Consider the following 18,971-nt stretch of genomic DNA (forward strand, 5'->3'; position numbering starts at 1 on the left):
TATACTGTCCTTCCTCCGAGGGGCTCAGGGTCGTGTAAATGGTTCCTCCCCTGCTTTCGTCTTCACAACAATCTTGTGAGGTAGGTAAGGCTGAGAGTGAGTGTCTGGCCAAAGGCCACCCTGGAAGCTTCATGGCTGAGTGGGGATTTTGAACCTGGATCTTCCAGGTCTAAGTCCAACTCCCAAGGCCACTACACCATCGTGGTGTTCAAGTGTCACAAACCTTTCAGAGGATCCTGAGAAGTTTAGTTTGGTGGGGTGCTTGACTTTTGCTGTTAGAGCCTTCCTTTCAGATAGTTATCAAGGTCTACTAGGAAGAGGTAATTACAGTTGTAATGTAAATAAGGTCTGAGTTTATATATAATATTACATAAATAATTCTAAGTTTATACTGGTGTGGTTGAATATAATTGTACAAAAAATGTTAAAATCCAATTTTATAAATTATGGCAAATCTTTAAACACATAGTATAGTATTGGCAACCTTCAGTCTCGAAAGACTATGGTATCACACTCTGAAAGGTGGTTCTGGCACAGCGTCTAGTGTGGCTGAAAAGGCCAATCCGGGAGTTACAATCCCTTCCACACCGGGAGCAGGTGCAGTCTGTCCCTGGTCTGTCTCCCTGGCTATGGGCCTTCCTTCTTTGCCTCTTAGCCTCAGACTGTTGGCAAAGTGTCTCTTCAAACTGGGAAAGGCCATGCTGCACAGCCTGCCTCCAAGCGGGCCGCTCAGAGGCCAGGGTTTCCCACTTGTTGAGGTCCACTCCTAAGGCCTTCAGATCCCTCTTGCAGATGTCCTTGTATCGCAGCTATGGTCTACCTGTAGGGCGCTTTCCTTACACGAGTTCACCATAGAGGAGATCCTTTGGGATCCGCCCATCATCCATTCTCACACAAGAGTGATGAGATTTAACTTAATAGGAATTACTTATAATTTTTGAAAATTGCAATTTTAATGTCTACTTCAGGGCAGGTTCAGGCTGTTCAAGGAAGAACCCAGAATCAAGGTATGTCCTAACATAAATTAATGTAGATCAAGAAGTTTTTCCAATTAAAACAATGTTCAAGTTTGAATACTGACCAGAAAAATATTTTTAAAGCATTCAGAGGCACTTCCAGCTATGCAAGTAATGGAAATAGCCCCAGAGCTAATGCAGGTAAAACCTTATATAACTTCTTAAATTTTTCTCTGTAATAAATTGGATTTTTTGTGTCTTTTGAAAGCATCTTAAAGGCAAAGTTCATTTTTAATTCCAATTTAAGTATAGGGTACCTCTTCCAGTGAATCAGTGGGGCATAAAAATAGCTGGATCACCTCCCATTTTGCTTATGAAGGACTTCACAGCAATGTTAATTAGCCTTTAAAATTACTGGCTGTCAATAATTGCAAACCTTAAAACTATAAGGTTTAAAACTATAACCTTAAACTTACTTATACCAAAGTATATGATGGGAGCTGAAATCAATAACTAGAGGTGGGAGAAATGGTTTTATTTTTTTCATGGATGTTGGTGTTTTCCAAAGTTAGAAGTGCAGAAAGCAGTGTAATGTGTTTTTATTCAAAATTAACATTTTAATTATAAATTATATTTGCTTTAAAAATGTACTAGGTAAGTGAAATAGGTGGTATAGTATCAGGAGAAGCAGCCACAGTCATTATCCATGCACCCACTTTTAGATAATAAATAAAAACCAAATGGTTTTAAATTTTCATAGATTTGGGGGTTGTTTGTTGTTGTTGTTTACAAAAATGAGAAATGCAGGAATGCAGCGTTATGTGCTTTTAAAAAAATTTTGTTATCACTGTTTTCTCCCATCTCTATCCATAACCTATTTACACCAGCAGAGGAGTTCTAATAAAGTAAAGTGAGCTGACCTGTTTAAAAGATTTATAGATTACAGTGTAAGCCCTGGAGACTTCAACTGACTTCTCTGTGACATTATGATAGCATTGCAAGGGAATACTCATGTTGCAAATGTTCAGGACTGGAGTGCCCATCCTATTAACGTTCACTGAACCTGAACTTTCTGCTCTATCTCAAGCAATTTCAGTGTCTGCTCTGCCTTCAAGAGATTAAATAACACTACTTATTCAAATGGACACAAAAGTGATAACCCTACTTCGAATGCCTTTTCCTAAATGTGAATATTTTGATGGTTTTGTATGAAGATTGCTTTTGCTGAGTAGAAGTTGTGAGTTTATTAACCTAAACCTCTATTTCACCCTGGGCTGGAGCCAGACAGTAGTCTTTAAAAGAGTGGAACATGGGAAAGGCATCTCTTCCTATGATGTAAATTTGTACTTGTTTTTGTTTCGCCATTTCCTCTGGTCAAACAGGTTTTGAGGATTTGAAACAATGACCTGCCAAAACTGTTTATCAGATGGGATGAGTGTACACATCACCACACCACCAGCCGCAATCCCTCTTTCAGATTGCCTTCAGCTCTTTGAAACAGTCTCTAGTCTCAGGAAGTATTAAGTACCCTAAGTTTCCAGGAAGGGGGAAATGCAGAATATTTTAGGAACTTTGTGCACCCAGAGACAGGTCTGGTGTATGTATATGATCAGGGTAATATTTCAGAGGCTAGTGGAAATACAGGATCTTCCCCATATTGGAAATATAGACATTGCTTTTGTCTTTAGCCAACACATAATCCCTTTTCACTTTCCCTCTTGCTTGCTTCACATGAACTCCTCCTAGATAAAGGTAGTTTCAGATTCATTCTCTATCCTAGAATTACTTCTCTGTGTACTGAAGTAGATACCTTGGTCACACTTCACAGGTATTCAGCGCCAAGAACCAGTTGCTACATTCCGGAAGCCTGCTAGTTCTCCTGCCAATTTGGGTAGGTTCTCCCTCAGCCTCTTGTAGATTTTTTTTTTCTTACTTGAGTGTGGATTTTTACATTTGACACTTAAGTTAGGCTTTCTGTCAATTTCTCCAGGTTAACATGAACAGAATCACTAGTCATAACAGTGAGCCTTTAGCTTATTGTATAGAATCATTAATGCTTAGTAGAGTGTGTTTTTTCCTCTCCGGGCTCTATGTTCACTGATTTGGCACCTTAAAACTATTACTTCCAGCCAAATTCCCTTGCAATGAGTGAAAAGATACTTCTTTGACAGTTCCCTGATTTCTTGAAATAGAGCTGTCTTTTTCTTACTCAAAAGCAGCACAAAATCTGCTGCCAAATGACAGCCTGGGACAAGAAGAATAATTTCTAGAAGCTGTTGCGGGCCTTTTTGTCACCTGTCTGCATGGTTGAAAGAGGGGTGATTAGTTATTCATCCTGACCAATATCTTTTTTCACACCAGCCTCTTTCTCTCTAGATACAACTGAAATGTTTTTGTCCTTCACTGTGTGATGAGTGGAAAAAAAACTTAGATCAAAATAAAAAGCTTAGCTGGAGTTCACACTTTGTTGATATATTATGTATAGTTAGTTTGGAATATGCACTTGTAAAGCTTATATTAAACTTTGTGTGATCCTTCCAGGAACGTTAATTTTTGCTCCATTAATTAATCTACTTTCCATTAAGAGTTTCCTCAAAGTCCAGCTAATTGCAATCTCCAGACAGACCACTCATAATTTTTCCCTAGCTTTTTCCCAAACATCAAATAAATTACTTCCATCATTACTCATTAGCTTATTCCTATCCTCAACTCTTGTGGTTTTTTATACCTCAGTCCAAAATAATGCTTACTTTCAGCAGAACCAAGTTAGTGTGTATGCAGTGCAATCCTACCTTGTACTGAACAGGCAGGCCAGGAGGCCTGCGCTGTATCCAGCACAAGATTGGAGCCCGAAGTGACTCAGCCAGACCTCCCTAGACCCTCCCTATACCCTTGTGTTAGCCAGCCAACACAACCCTCCCTTCCAAAGTCGGCGCAGAGGTGGGATTCAGCCTCTGCGGGCTGGCACACACCCCTGCGCCAGCCCAGCTGATTCTCAAGGAGGCGCAAATGTGCTTTATGGCACATTTGCAACCCTCCAGGGGCCGACGCAAAGGACTTGGCCGGCGCGGTCAGGATTGCACCCTTAGAGGTATAGCCATCAATCTCAGTTCTTCCAGAACAACACAGTGTAATGGTGGGGTAGCATGTGGAGCAAAAGAAGCACATCTGTGTGGTTGTCACACAAACACACCTGCACAGATTTCTGATTCCATTCCAGATATATACAGTATAACTGCACCAGCACTAGACCCAAGCATAGCAATAAGCAGGAGGTCCCATCATGCATGAGACTATTTTTGACAGGAGAAACGAGAGAAATAAGCCAAGATTCTAAGCAAGAGCTGGCTGGGAGGAAAATCTTCAGAACCCAAGTAGCGAAAGAGGGTGCATCACTGACCTCCTTGCCCCAAATTTCAGCATGCCAAGATTCTTGGTGTGCAGCATGCAAAGCATCTTATGTCTGTGTAATGTACTATAAACATTTCATTTAATATTTAACTTAAGGCAGAGTCTGTTGCATTTTGCTGGTCTTGTTTGTTCTAGTTTATAATAGTCAACTCACATTTTGCAAAGAGTCTCTTCTATAAATTCATCATTTGTTCTGTAAATTCAGATTATTTGGATACTTTAAAGTAATTATTATTTTTCCTCTTGTATGTAAAAGCCACGGAAACTGACTTGTGGAAGCCTGGATCAAGCCTTTTCAACACAGGTAAATACTTTTCATGATGTTTTTTAATCACTAACTGCTCTTTGGGAAGAAACTATTAAAATCGTTTCCTTTTTTGTGTCAAGTCTCACAGTCAATCAGACCCCTGCAAGTAGATCTACATGGTGATAATATCTCTTGATTGCTAAAGTTCCTTAGATATCAATTTATGCCCATATATTTTCCACTGCTCATAGCGGCTTCAGGAAGTGGTTTAGGAATCAATGTTTGGTAAAAGAGTTAAACTCCACACACACACCCTATGGCCACAATACAATTTGTCCTTTCCCACAGCTGTTTCTAACAAAGGAATTTGCTGTTCCAGTCATGAAATGCTTACATCCAGGACCAACTGAAGCAGTCACCTCAGGCAGCAGACTGGTGGGGTGGGGGGTGCTCACCTCTATCCACCTACATCCCTGTTCCTCCCTCAACTCCCCAGACTGGAAAAGAAGGTGGGGGACGGGACAGAGAGGAAGAATAAATGTAAAGAGGAGGAGAATGCTGAGTTAGAACATGGGGGAGGGTGGGAGGAGCAGAGGCTGGTATGTCATCAAATAAAGGAGGGCAAATTTGGAATGCCACTTCACATGTTGGTGATTCACAATCCACATAACCTGGAGTACCCAAGATTCAGTTGATTGAAGCAGGGCTACAAAAGATTGCCTCGGCATTGGAGGCAGTCATGTTGGAATGTCGCTGCGTCATACCCAGGGCAGTGACATCATGATGTTACTTCCCAGTTTTCCCCGGAGGGCGGGGCACTCACTGCCACAGCTTCGCTCATATGTGTTCCTTCCTCTTTGGATGTTAGGAGCCTCCAAAGGGAAGGGGTAGGAGCACATGAAGCCACAGCAGTGCCCCGCCCTCCAGGGAGAACCTGGCTAGAAGTGACTGCACAGAGCCTGGAGATAGTCATGTGCCCTCCCCAGCATGGCACCTCATGCTCCTCAGGCTCCACCCAATACACCTCTGGATTCAAGATTGTGCATATATATATATATATATATATATACACAACACTTGGTCATCTGGTCACCCAACGACTTATCACTTAATGGCTTGCTGCTAAATGTGTGAGCAGCCTCTGTGGAAAAGTATTCTGTCTGTAATATTGTGAGGTCATCCAGGAACTCTGTATGTTCTCTTTGCTCTGTGATGCTGAGTTTCATCAATGCTAATTATCTCACGATGTTGCGTTTGTTCAACGATGGACAGATACCCATGAATTCACCCTTAGTCCTATCCCATTGTCAAGAATGCATTACCCAGGAGGGTATGCGCAACAATAAGTGCATATGCTCATACATGCAGGTTTACATTTCCCAATTGAGCTTCAGCAGAAGGATAAGGTTGTTAAAAAAATTTGCCAAAAGTCAACAACACTACAAATCTTAGGAGGCTGAATTTCTGTTTGCAGATAAAATTATTCATTGTAGAGCGTGTCGAACTTGGATGACAGGAGCTGGAAAAGTGTGTGTATGCGTGTCTGTGCTTTCCAAGGCCCCAAAATGAGATACAAAGTTTCATTTAGCTATCATGATAAATAGTAATTGAATATTCATACATTTTAAAGTCAGATAAGCTAGTGAATAGCTTGCAGATGGATGTTGTATATAAACATGCTTCCTTTCATCTATCTTCCTAAAAAGCTCTCTGTTGTAGAACATTATTAACCCAAAAAAGTGAGGACTAGATGTAAGCAGCCATGTTCTCTATATTATTTTAGGATCCAATCCTATCCAACTTTCCAGTGCTGATTAAAGTCAGATAAACTAGTGAACAGCTTGCAGATGGATGTTGTATATAAACATACTTCCTTTCATCTATCTTCCTAAAAAGCTCTCTGTTGTAGAACATTATTAACCCCAAAAAAGTGAGGACTGGATGTAAGCAGCCATGTTCTCTATATTATTTTAGGATCCAATCCTATCCAACTTTCCAGTGCTGATGTAGCCATATCAAAGAGCATGTGCTGCATCCGGGGGGGGGGGGGGGGGACAGTCACAGAAACTTCCTCAAGGTAGGAACAAACCATGGAGCTGCATGGTGGCTGCATTGGTGCTGGAAAAGTTGGATAAGATTGAGGTCTTAGGGCGCAATCCTAACGCCTTATGTCAGTGCTTTCCAGCACTGGCATAGCGGTGCCAATGGGGCATGTGCTGCATCCTGCAGTTGGGTGTCACTCACGGAGGCCTCCTCAAAGTAAGGGAATGTTTGTTCCCTTACCTCAGAGCTGCATTGCCCTTATGTCAGTGCTAAAAAGCACCGACATAAGGGGTTAGGATTGCACCCTTAGTGTTTTATTTCTCTCTATTTCCTGGTTCAAAGTAGTCCAAAGCAGTACCATTCTCTCTCTCTCATTTATGAAGAAGTTTATCTTTGCATTTGGAAGGGTTTTTTTCCACATCATGTATTAATGTTTGCATGTGTTTTACATTTACTATTGAAATGTATTGTTGATCATTCCAGGTTTCAGTTCCAAAGAAGACTTGGTCCCCAAACCTTTGGAGCCAGTTTCCCAGGGGAACCCCAGTATGTGAATAATATGTAATCGTCCTATTAATTAAACAGGATATAATAGAAATAGCCATCTCCTAGCTAACGCTTACCTGCCGCCCACATAGGGTAATCAAAGGTCTATGACCTCTGAATCTGTCATATACTGTATACTCGTTTATTCAAGGTAGATTCTTTTTACCCACTTTTTACATTTTTCTTAGCGTGGATTTTATTCATCTAATCATTTAAGATATGCTGAGATGTGGTGCAAATGAACTTGTTAGAAATACAGCTTGATGTAGAGGGGCATTCAGCAGGGCCATTCGCCATTAGTAACTATGCAAACCTAAACTTTTTAGAAGACTTGTTGACATATTATATTTTTGTTCAGACAAAGTCATTTGATTGTGATATTCAGCAGGTTGATGTTCTCCCTAACCTCAGACATCACTTGTTTGAAAAGATTCTCGCTCCCCCCAATCCAAACAAAAAAGCCCGTCCTGCAAGACTTCCTGCTGCGAGTGCCATCAGGACCATCTTGGACTGTTCTCACTGAAAGACAAAATTCAAAGCCTACTTTTGAAAATCTATTGAAAAGTGCTAACTTCTCTACCAAAACAGTAAGAAGGGTGGAGAAAAAGTCCATGGTAATCTAAGAACGCACCATGTTGCACATGCGCAAAGAGTGCTACTGTAGTAGCAGTGTCAGCATTCACTGCAAATTCTGTTTTTGGGGGGTGGGCAACTGAGACAGTAGCAGAACTGATCACGTTTCGTAGTGAGACAGGATGAGATGGTTACAAGTTTGGCAAGTCCACCTATGAATGATATGTCTGTTACCACACCTGTCTTGGTGTGACTATATTAAAGAGGATATGTGTGAGACCCACCACTGTGAGTCATTAAGATAAAAAAAACATTAATTGTCATTTAAGCTTATCCAATTGTTGATCCCTTTGCAGTAATGAGTATTTTCTCACTAACTTGAAGAGAAATAAAGATGGGTTAATGCTCGCAGGTCACCAAAGACAAGTTTGCCTGCCTTTCTAAATTAAAGGGATGAAGTTATTTTTAACAAAGATCCTTTGTCTGTATTTCCATGACTCAAAATAGAAAGGTGAGTGTAGACACATGTATTTAAGAGAATCATGTTTTCAACTATTTTCGTTGTACAGGCAGCTCTAGAAGCCACAAAGTAGATTATCATTCTTTGAATTACTTCCATGTCATAGCAAAATAGCAATTCAAACTTAAAGAAAATAGGAAATTTTTGCTGCATAGCTAATTAAAGAACACACTTCAAAATAATAGCTACAAAAAAGAAAAATGCAGGATTTCCTTTATGGGAAATAAAATTACAGTTATCAGTAGGATGTAGCAAGGGGGGGGGGGAAACAGTCTAGACAAAGTGTGGTAAAACTGTTCCTGGACTGTACCACTTCCAATTTAGGTGGGGTTGACCATGACAATGTTTTTCATATAAATACAAAAAGTCAGAGGAGAAGGAACAGAGGTCTAGCCTAGCCCTCTTCCTGATGTGCAATATTTTTGTATGTGCAAGGAGATAGTGTGAAGTTTGTATGTTCATCATGCAGTCCCCCACTTGAATTTGACAGTACTGTCTGGGAACGTTTTCCCACATCACGATGAACTGTTTGTCTAGATAGCACAGTCGGTAAAAGCAATTTCAAACCATAATGGTGTTACTGATCATCATATCTTGCCCCTGTTACCTTTAAAACAATAACTGACACACACACACACACACACACACACACACACACACACACACACACACACAAAACATGAACCAAAACAACATTTTAGCAAAGAGTAAATCAGTATAAAAGAGAATAGAAAAATAATTTGTATACAGGTCCAACCTTGTTATACACTGATTTTTTATACACGGATTTGACTCAACACGAATGGCCACTGCAAATGAGAAGGAATGTGCTGATCCCTGGAGAAGGGGAAAAATGCACCCCTTTAAAATGCTTTTCTTACTGTTGTAGATATTTTTATCTCAACATGATGAGAAGGGCCCTTTAAATTAAAGGAAAACAGTCCTTTACAATAATTAGATAGAGGTCAGCCAGCTGATAGTCCATCAATCATTCTCTCTCCAAGCCACCCCCTCCCTTCCCCCTGAACAAGTGAAAGAAAGATAATCCTTTCTAAGTGCCTGGAGAGAGAGTGATTGTTGAATTGTCCTCTTAATGACTCTGGCTTAACATCACAAAGGTCAGCAAGGCTGTTTTTAAATCACCTGAGCAAATGGACTTTGTTTTTCAAATTGATTTAAAAAATCAATCAACCGCCCTTGAAGATGGTTTGGAAACTGCAATTAGTGCAGAATGCAGCGGCCCCTGTAGTTACTGGAGGTAGGTGGTTTGACTCCATCAGACTGCTTCTCCAGCGGCTGCACTGGCTGCCCATTTGTTTCTGGGCCCAATTCAAGGTGCTGGTTTTGACCTTTAAAGCCCTATACTGCTCTGGGCCAGCGTATCTTAGCGATCGCCTACTTCCATACAATCCAGCTTGTCCTCTTAGGTCATCAGAGAAGGCCTTTTTACAAGTGCCGCCACCCAGGGAGGTACGTGGAGTGGCGGCAAGAAACAGGGCCTTCTCAGTAGTGGCACCAACGCTATGGAATTCCCTCCCCCTGACTTACAAACTGCTCTCTCTCTCTTGAAACTTTCTGTTGAGGCCTGAAGACTCTTGTTTAGACAAGCCTTCTGAGTTCCTGGCATTTTTAACATCTTTTAATACATTTTTTAACACCTGGTTACAGGCCTAGATCCTTTTATAAACTGCTGCTCTGTGTTCTTTTGCACTTTTATCTGACTGCTGTTTTTAAGATGTGTTTTGCAAATATGTTTTATCTTGTTTTTAATTAATGTTTTTAAATTGTTGTAAGCCATCCCTTACAGGGTCCCTGCAGGGAGAAAGGTGGGATATAAATAAAGTTGTTATTAATTATTATTATTATTATTTGCTACTGTGCTATTTTTGCCTTTCACATGAGTTCTGGGAACAGAACTCTGGCGATTAATGAGCCTAAACCAGTACTATATCCCATCCAGTCTTGGTGTGTTTAAACAGTCCACTAAACTGGAAATTTTCTGCTGAGCTGTCCTTTCAAAGGTGTCTGTGGTTTCAGATTGATTGGTTGGTTCTAATGTCCCATATTGTGATGACACAGATTCAGATAGGCAGTTGCAGACTATGGAAATACACAACTGTCTATTACCCAGTCAGTTGGTGCATCTCTTATAGGACCCAAACTCCTTCTAAACTGAAACAGGCAGAATAAGATTTTACCTACTTGCCCAGTAGAATTATTAGTGTCTGCATCAAGCGATGTTTTTACATTCTTGATAAATCCAGAGTATGGATTATATGTTTGCTTCGATATTATTGTCCAAAGCATATGAGGTGTTTTGATTTCTTCCATGAAAAACATAAAATACAAGATAAGTGCCCAAAGTTCTTCTAATTGAATCTGTTTTATTTTTTTCAGATTGCAAAGTCGATTTATCCTTCTTGATAGATGGGAGCTGGAGCATTGGCAAACGACGCTTTAAAATCCAAAAGCAGTTCCTCAAAGACGTAGCTCAGGCCTTGGATGTCGGCCTAGCTGGCCCTCTAATGGGCATTATTCAGTATGGGTAAGAAAGTGATATCATTTTCTGAATTGTCTGAATTGTCTGAATTGTACATCTCTTTTCACATCTCTGTGTGTAGCAATGATAAATAAACTCTGAGAGCTGTTTTGGTTTGTTTTAACTAGAATTGAATTACACAAAGGGACTTGTATCAAATAGAGTAAGAACTTGTACAAGCAGAATACCAGCCATTCTTAAGTCTTGTTGCATTGGCACATACGTGCTTTGGAGATGTGCCATCAGGGCAGCATCATCACCACACATGATATGCTGTTAATGCAGCAGATTACACCAACAATATACGTGCATTACAGGCCAGTCATATGGGCATAAATAACTTGTCTTGAAGCTCTTAACTTCAGACCAGACTGACAGGAGAGGTCTTAGTACTTGGTTACCATGAAGATGAAGAGATCTGTATGGCAACTATTAGTGTGTCTAGCTGGAAAAAGCTGGGGTGGTGCATCCTTCATTGCTGTAACAGCAGCACACACAAGAGGGGATCAGAGAAGGCTCTGTTAAACCTGTTTCTGTCATCAGTTGTCCCTTCATAGTATGTGCAATGTAATACTCAAGCCAGTGCTCACAATGGAAGGCCTGTATGTGTCTCCCCTACCAACATCTAGCCATCCCTCTGACAGCCAGGTGAACATATGGGAGACCTCTTTGTTTTGAGTAATGGCCAATGCATTGTGGTGCAGATGGCCAGCCAGGTATTTGCAGGGAAACAGGGCATATTTTTGTGTGCATCTATACACGTCACATAGGGTGTCACATATGCTCATAATTTCCTGTTTGGAAAATGTCACATGTAAATTGGTCCTTTTATTTTTATCATTAATTCTAGATTTTGTGACAACTTCATTGAATGGGGATAATACAAGTAAGAAACTGCTATGTCTAAGACTTGTTTTTGTTTTTCCAAATAGGGATGATCCTTCAACGGAATTTAACTTAAAAGCCTATGCAAACTCCAAGGATCTCAAAAATGCTATTGAGAAAATACTACAGAAAGGAGGATTATCCAATGTAGGTATGTGGCCAGCTTGATGCATTCACAGCTAATAGGCTTAAGAACAGAAGACAAGGCATACTGGTATGCTAGATATTCTAGGCAGATTCAGGTCAAGACCTCAAGCTAGCTTCAATCATTTCTGTGGGGTTTTCTGACTTTAGAATGGATGTTTCTTCTCCAGAAGGTCAAAACTGAGTTTTTGAAACACTTCTCAATTCAAAAACCCTTTCAGCCCTGAACAACAGCTGTAGGGTATCCATAGTGGATTGCAACACCAACGGCTATGCTAGCTTGAGACACTGCCAAATGACTTCATTTCTTGGAAGGGTGGGTAAGTTGGGCTCTTTTGGAACAATCCATCATCTCTTTCAGCTTATGCCTTAAAACATACAAGCCAGAAGTTACAGAGACATTAATTTGATGAACATGTGTTGGCAACTTCCATAACAGATTTGTTTGGAGGATTCGGTCCCATATGTAGAAATCGGATGAAAACATGCCAAAGCATGTCTGTCTCCTTTGAGATATCATCAGAGGTGCAGATAAGATTTAAAAAATCTAGGCAAAATTTTCTTTTTGATGACTGCAACTCTCCCTAACCATAAACATTCTTTCTATATCTTGTTTGGTTTTACCGTTCCCATTGTGAGAATTTTATTACCCATGTTTAATTAGCTAATTAGTCATGGTCCAGGCCCTTGCAGAATATAGTATATCACAACAATATTCTCTTCTAACCAGGTCTTAGGAATTTGTTGCTGCATTTGTTTTTGAACTAGAAAATAGCAGAGTGACCTCATAAGCATGCCTCTAGCTCAATTCAAAAACAAATGACACAGAAAATGGCATTGAATTAGAAAGCATTTGGGGTTTTTACCATAGAGATGTGGTGGCTAGAGCCATGTTTTCTAGCCTCGAAGATTGCTAGCATGGCAAGCATGCTAGAACATGAAAAATGAATGCCACCCAAGTGTGCTAGAAGGAGTTTAAAAAGCCGCTCTCTAATACTGGAAGCTGAAAAACAAACACAGCCTGTGTTCTCCTTTATGCGAAAGCAACTTGGCTATTCATTTTTTACCCCGAAGAAAGCATTGGCACAGTCCTTGTAAATAAAACTAGAAGTCTGCACCTTCAGGTCTGAGAAAACTGCACAAGGAGCATGGTGAGGAAGCAGATGGCCTTCTTTCTTCTCAGAAAGCAGATAAATGTGTCTGGCATCTGCAGTGGGTTAGAGAAAGGCAGACCTGCTGCCCACTGGCTGCCCCTGAAAGTGCTGGCTGCTGTGCCAGCCAGAAATCATCCCAGCAGACATCATGCATGGCCAACTGATGGCAGCGTTCAGGTTTGTTGCTGGCCCAGCTGGCCCCATGCAATGCCTGCTGGAACAATTTCCAGCAGAACAGCCAGCTCTTTCAGGTGTGCAAGAAGCGGCAGCAGGCAGCCAGCAAGCAGTAGGGAAGGTATTTTGGGTGTGCAGTGGCATGGTAGTTTTGAAGCGCTCTCAATAGGCTTACCTGGCTTGTTGGATCATGCTCACTTAACTACACTGTCTGCTTTGGGAAATGTATCCCTGTCGTTCAAGCAACACATCTCAGGTAGTGTATGCTGCATGCAACTAGATCTAGATGTGGGCCACCTATCATTTTTGGCTGCATCTTTATATCATCACTAGTCTAGTTATCCATTGTACGAATTCTCCTGTTCTTTAATCTAGGTAATACTATGAAAGATATGAGTAGAGAATAGCTTTTTCTCAGGATGCAGCATTTTCATGTTTGCTTGGTTAAATTATAATAACTTGAAAGCTCTTCCTGTTTATTTTCATGTCCCCTTCTAGGAAAGGCACTTTCTTTTGTTAACAAAAACTTCTTTGAGGATTCTAACGGGAACAGAGGTGGTGCACCCAATGTTGCCATAGTGATGGTGGATGGATGGCCCACTGATAAGGTAGAAGAGGCCTCAAGACTGGCAAGGGAATCTGGCATCAACATTTTCTTTGTCACCATTGAAGGACCAGATGAAAATGAAAAGCAGAATGTTGTTGAGCCAAACTTTGTGGACAAGGTAATGGGGACTGGGATTCATCAGAATAGAGGCAAGATACAGACTTGGTTGCTGTGAGTGAATCCACTCTGCTAAAGATTTATAAGTGGGTCAGTAAAGCAGCAGAATAATCTCTGTCTAACCAAATATAAGTGATACTGAGCAAACCAGCTACTGCTTCCAGTTTCAACAACTTCCTGCTCTCAGCTGCAAGCATATACCTCTAGTCTTCACCACTTCAGGGAGGTGTATCTCTAACAGGAAGCAAGATGTTGGTGGACCCCAGAATCAAAGCCAGCTTGCTCACTGTTATTCTCATTTTGGTTAGTTAATTTATATTCCAATCTTCTGCATAGAAGGGCACTCAAGGTGGCTTCTATTCTGGAAAACAGCAATACCTTCAAAAGCATGAGATATACATTCTCCAAAAATTGAGCACTGCATGATACAGCATTATAGATAATATTCTTCATCTAATAGGCAGGAAACAGTGACTGATTACCCCAGTATGCACTGCTCTCCTTGTCTAGAATGGTGGTCTATCATGCCAGGACAAAGAGTGCTGTAGAAAATCAGCACTAAAAGAAGCCTCCATTATACCTCCATTCATACCTCCATTATTGGAGGTATGCCTCTATAAGTGGTATAATAAACTAAACATATGCAAATGTGAAACCACTGTAAAAGTTCTTGAGAGTTAACCTAAAATTTTCATTTGCCAGGCAAAACTGGCCTACCTTTCAAATTTCCTTTCAATTTCCTTTCAAATATCCTTTCAAATTTGCCACTATATCCACATTATTGAGGCACACAGTAACTAAATTTCATGATCCCACATATCGTTAGAAAGTGTTGGTCCACACTGAGCTCTTCAGTGAATTAATATAGGAAAGAGCACGAACCAAAGCATTTCAAAAAGAAACAGCAAAGCACAAGCAATCAAGATATGCACTGTTAGATCATGTTTACTGAACACTGTGTGATGTTGCTCTAGTTTTCTCCAAGACACACACAAGTTCTGGATGCACTTCACAAGTTATATAGTGGAGATTGGGTACCCATTACAGAATGCTTATTCAACTGAGTGGTGTTCATTTGGCATGCAGTTTTGCCTGGAAAATGAGCCCACCTTCAGGAAGCAGACTGGACTTTAGGAAGTGTCCTTCAGAAAACAACTTTCCCCCTGGACACTCCTTCTGATCATTTTGTACACTTTCCACTGTCTCCCTGCCATGAAATACATTTATGTACTTCCAAGTCCCTGAATGCCTTCCACTGGGTAGCCTCCAGCTTAAAAGTGACTGGCCAATGGACTTGATTTTAGTTAAGTTTTGAAGGGGACAGAGCCATAGTGAGCCTCTGTGCATTTGCCAGATTGGAAAAGAAGCAAGAGACGAGAAGTCCAAGTTCACAGGCGGTGACACAGTAGCCACATCTTAGAACATGGAAAGAACTGCAAGAAACTAGAATGGTTGGCATTGCATTGCACAAACTAGGTGCTCTTGCTTTTCACAAAGTTGATGTCTCCAACGTCATCTCTTTCCAGCAATTTTCTCTGTTTTAAGGGTTGAAAACAACAGCATGATATGCACAGAATGCCAATGGGACCCCCCCACCCCTCACACACACACACACACACACACATTTAATCTGTACCATATCCATTTTTTTAAAAGGCCCTTGGGTAGCAGGGCTGTTTAATGCAAAAATGGCACTTCAGCTTGGAAGCAGGCTTAGATAGTGCACATTTGTGTATGTCTGGTTTAGTTCTTAGAATAAACAGAGCTAGATAGACCACTGATCTAACAGAGTGGCTTCAGGTGAACACATCTTTTCAGTGTGGGACCGATCTGGAAGATATGCTCTTAAACTGCTTCAGTAATCTGTGTGAACAAGCTTCAGGAGGGCCAGTGAGATGATATGGTTACTTGCCATGCTGTCAGCAACATCTGCTCCTAGGGCAGACCATTTGTGGCATGGAGTACAATGGCATCATTCCATCCACTCATATAGTGTTTATCCAATTGACTGGAGCAGCTTGCCTGCTGCAAATGTATCATTTGCTTGTACCTATGATGTGAATAGGTTTAGGAGTCTCTGCATACATTTATATTTTCATCATGAGTGGATACAGACATGACATAAGGTGAAAGCAAGCATGATATCACAATATCTTTATAAATTACAAGTTTTGCAAGTGTTCTGTTCATCATCTCTCTCTTGCAGGCTGTATGCAGAACCAATGGTTACTATGCTATCAATGTTCCCAGCTGGTTTAGCCTGCACAAAATAGTGCAGCCTTTAGTGAAACGCGTTTGCGACACCGATCGTCTTGTGTGCAGCAAGACCTGTCTGAATTCGGCAGATATTGGGTTTGTCATTGATGGATCCAGCAGCGTGGGCACTGGTAACTTCCGCACAGTCCTCCAGTTTGTAGCCAACATTAGCAAGGAATTTGAGATATCCGATACAGACACCCGTATTGGAGCTGTTCAGTACACCTATGAACAGAGGCTGGAGTTTAGCTTTGACAAGCACGTTACTAAACAAGACGTCCTGAATGCTATCAAGAGAATCAACTATTGGAGTGGGGGGACCAGCACTGGAGCAGCCATCAACTATGCCTTTGAGCAGCTCTTTAGCAAATCCAAGCCCAACAAGAGGAAAATCATGATTCTGATTACTGATGGTCGATCCTATGATGATGTCAGAGGGCCAGCGACAGCAGCACATCAAAACGGTAAACTGCTGTATTTTGGAAACATCTATTTAAAAGGTATCTCCTACTACTGGTATTTGGACAGGGTTGCAGTTCTGAAATTAGGCAGCTTAAAGGCTTTAAGGGATGTTCATTATGCACATTTGCATACTCAGTTCTGGGATTTCTTCACCCACCCACCCCAAATTTGATGCGTGCACGCGCACACACACACACACATGCACACACGCACACGCTCTCTCTCTCTCTCTCTCATTTAGGATAGGGATGAGAAGCATGGGTCATGAGCTGTGTGTAGGACAACAGGTGTTGGAAGCAGTGGCCATAGTTTATTGTGCACTGAACAGCTCCTTTAGTTGACTATTACCTCCATGAAACATTCCCAAACTTACCTACCAGAGCTTGCCCAGTATAAATGACTAGAGGAAAATGAAAGCTTTCTGTTCCTCAGTTATCTACCAGCCCCTTTCCTTGCACTTCTGTGAGTCTTTCTGTATCTAGCAGTGCTGCCTTCCAGAGCTGCCTACTCAGCAACAGGGGTTGCTGTGGTGGAACTGGCACAACCTCTCACCTTATGTCACAACTGCATTTCAGAGAAGAAAAGCAACCTTTGAAGAGACCCAATGACCTTTTGCATAGGTGTTTTGTGAGCCATTTTCAAGTTTAATGGTTTTGAAATGAGGCAGATATCCATTATGTATCCTCGTTTCTTTTTTCAGGAGTCATAGCCTATTCAGTAGGCATTGCGTGGGCTGCCCAAGATGAGCTGGAAGCCATTGCAACCAACCCGGACAAAGAGCACTCCTTTTTTGTGGATGAATTTGACAGCCTTTACAGATTTGTTCCTAAGATCATCCAGAATATCTGTACAGAATTTAATTCCCAACCACGGAACTGACCAGGTTAGCATATTCCACTCAATGCGGCATCACAGACTGTCATACAAGGTTAACACAAAATGTTAAGTAAGGTATGTCAGCTTTGAGATTGAAAGGCATTTCCAGTTCAGATAGCCAATATTAAGGGTGTGGACAAAAGTATATCATTTTTCTGCTGGTTTCAAAACTGATAGAGTAATAGTAAGTCTTGGTTAGATGAATTCAAACTCATTGAAATTATTTTCCACCTAGAACTCTGCTTTTCTTGTTCTTAAGTCAGTAACAGCCCCTAACCCAGCTACACTGAATTTAATAGGGATGACGGAGACACCATTTGTTGGGAAACATACTATTCCAGCTCCCCAAAATGGAGTGGGGAGCGGGGAGCATGTGGCCAACTTTAAAATTGATTATATTATTTCTAGAAGTACAAAGCATCCAAACTCATCTCATCACAGACTAGGAGCTTTTAATAATAAGCTGTAAAATAATACATTATTAATAAAATAATAAACTGTAAAAGAACATTAGTATTGCAAAGTATATATTGTAATGACTTGCACACTTTAGGCAGGATCCACTCCTCTCCCTCCAACCCTGTATGCGCACAATCCAAAAGACTCTTTATGTGTGTGAGTGGATGGCTATTTCCCTCCAAGCTGCAGCCCTTTAGAAAACCTGCTGTGTTTGAGTAGAACTGCATCCTAGCACTTTGCATCCCAGCTTTTACTGAGAGATGCTAATGGTAGGAAAGCAAGCAAGCAATGAATGACAGCTTATGAAAAACAGCTGATTATCGGGACGTAGTCTTAACAGTAAAATTCAGCAGTACCAACCACAGAAAGTGGAGTTTCAGATTTAAATAGGTATGCCAAGCTGCTTTTCCAAGAGTGGCTGCAACATTGCCCTGATCACTGCACCTAGGCAGTAGAAAAACAGTCCCTTCTTGCTGCCAAAGATTGTGGCCAGAAAACAGTTCCTCTTGTTCGGTACTGTCACACTCGAGAATAGATGTGACCCCAGAAAAGCCAGGGACCTCCTCTCCAGGTTTGAAAATGAAGCCTCAATTTAGAAGGTGGCTGCAGCTATTGCTAAAACCAACCAAGATGTGCTTGGGTTTCTGGGAACAAAAGCCCCGGCAGCTTTACTATACTTATTCTGTCATTCGAGGCCGTGGTTTTTTCCTTTTTGACATCAGCGTCTAGCTGAGGAGAGGCATTTTTGAAAGGGTTGCTTTAAACCACAAGTTTGTTTTTATGAAAAGTTTTGAACATCTGATTATGGGCAGAGCTATAAGCTTAAAAAGCACAGGTTGCTATGGAAAATGTACAGATGCTTCCTAGTCACCGGCCCTTTCCCATCATATGTATTACAATTTCCCTTTTCCCACCATGTTGTCATTTTTCTACTTCCTTGGCCACTGTATGTGGCAGCAGGAAACTGCTCAAATGTGACACCAGCCACAATGGGCATTGTAC

The 18,971-nt window shown here is 41.1% G+C and overlaps 1 protein-coding gene across 1 annotated transcript in view; it reads left to right on the forward strand.

Annotated features, from left to right (window-relative positions):
* VIT (vitrin) overlaps nt 1-17,513 on the forward strand; it is a 33,856-nt gene extending 16,343 nt beyond the window's left edge. Inside the window, exons 8-17 of the mRNA XM_066611549.1 lie at nt 969-1,007; nt 1,101-1,157; nt 2,785-2,847; nt 4,624-4,671; nt 7,141-7,203; nt 10,694-10,841; nt 11,768-11,871; nt 13,691-13,917; nt 16,123-16,636; nt 17,335-17,513. Of these exons, the coding sequence (XP_066467646.1) occupies nt 969-1,007; nt 1,101-1,157; nt 2,785-2,847; nt 4,624-4,671; nt 7,141-7,203; nt 10,694-10,841; nt 11,768-11,871; nt 13,691-13,917; nt 16,123-16,636; nt 17,335-17,513 (1,442 nt within the window). The remainder of the gene's footprint in view (nt 1-968; nt 1,008-1,100; nt 1,158-2,784; nt 2,848-4,623; nt 4,672-7,140; nt 7,204-10,693; nt 10,842-11,767; nt 11,872-13,690; nt 13,918-16,122; nt 16,637-17,334) is intronic.
* The last annotated feature ends 1,458 nt before the right edge of the window (nt 17,514-18,971 follow it).

The sequence above is a fragment of the Tiliqua scincoides genome, chromosome 1, assembly GCF_035046505.1.
Source record: "Tiliqua scincoides isolate rTilSci1 chromosome 1, rTilSci1.hap2, whole genome shotgun sequence".
Lineage (NCBI taxonomy): Eukaryota > Metazoa > Chordata > Lepidosauria > Squamata > Scincidae > Tiliqua > Tiliqua scincoides.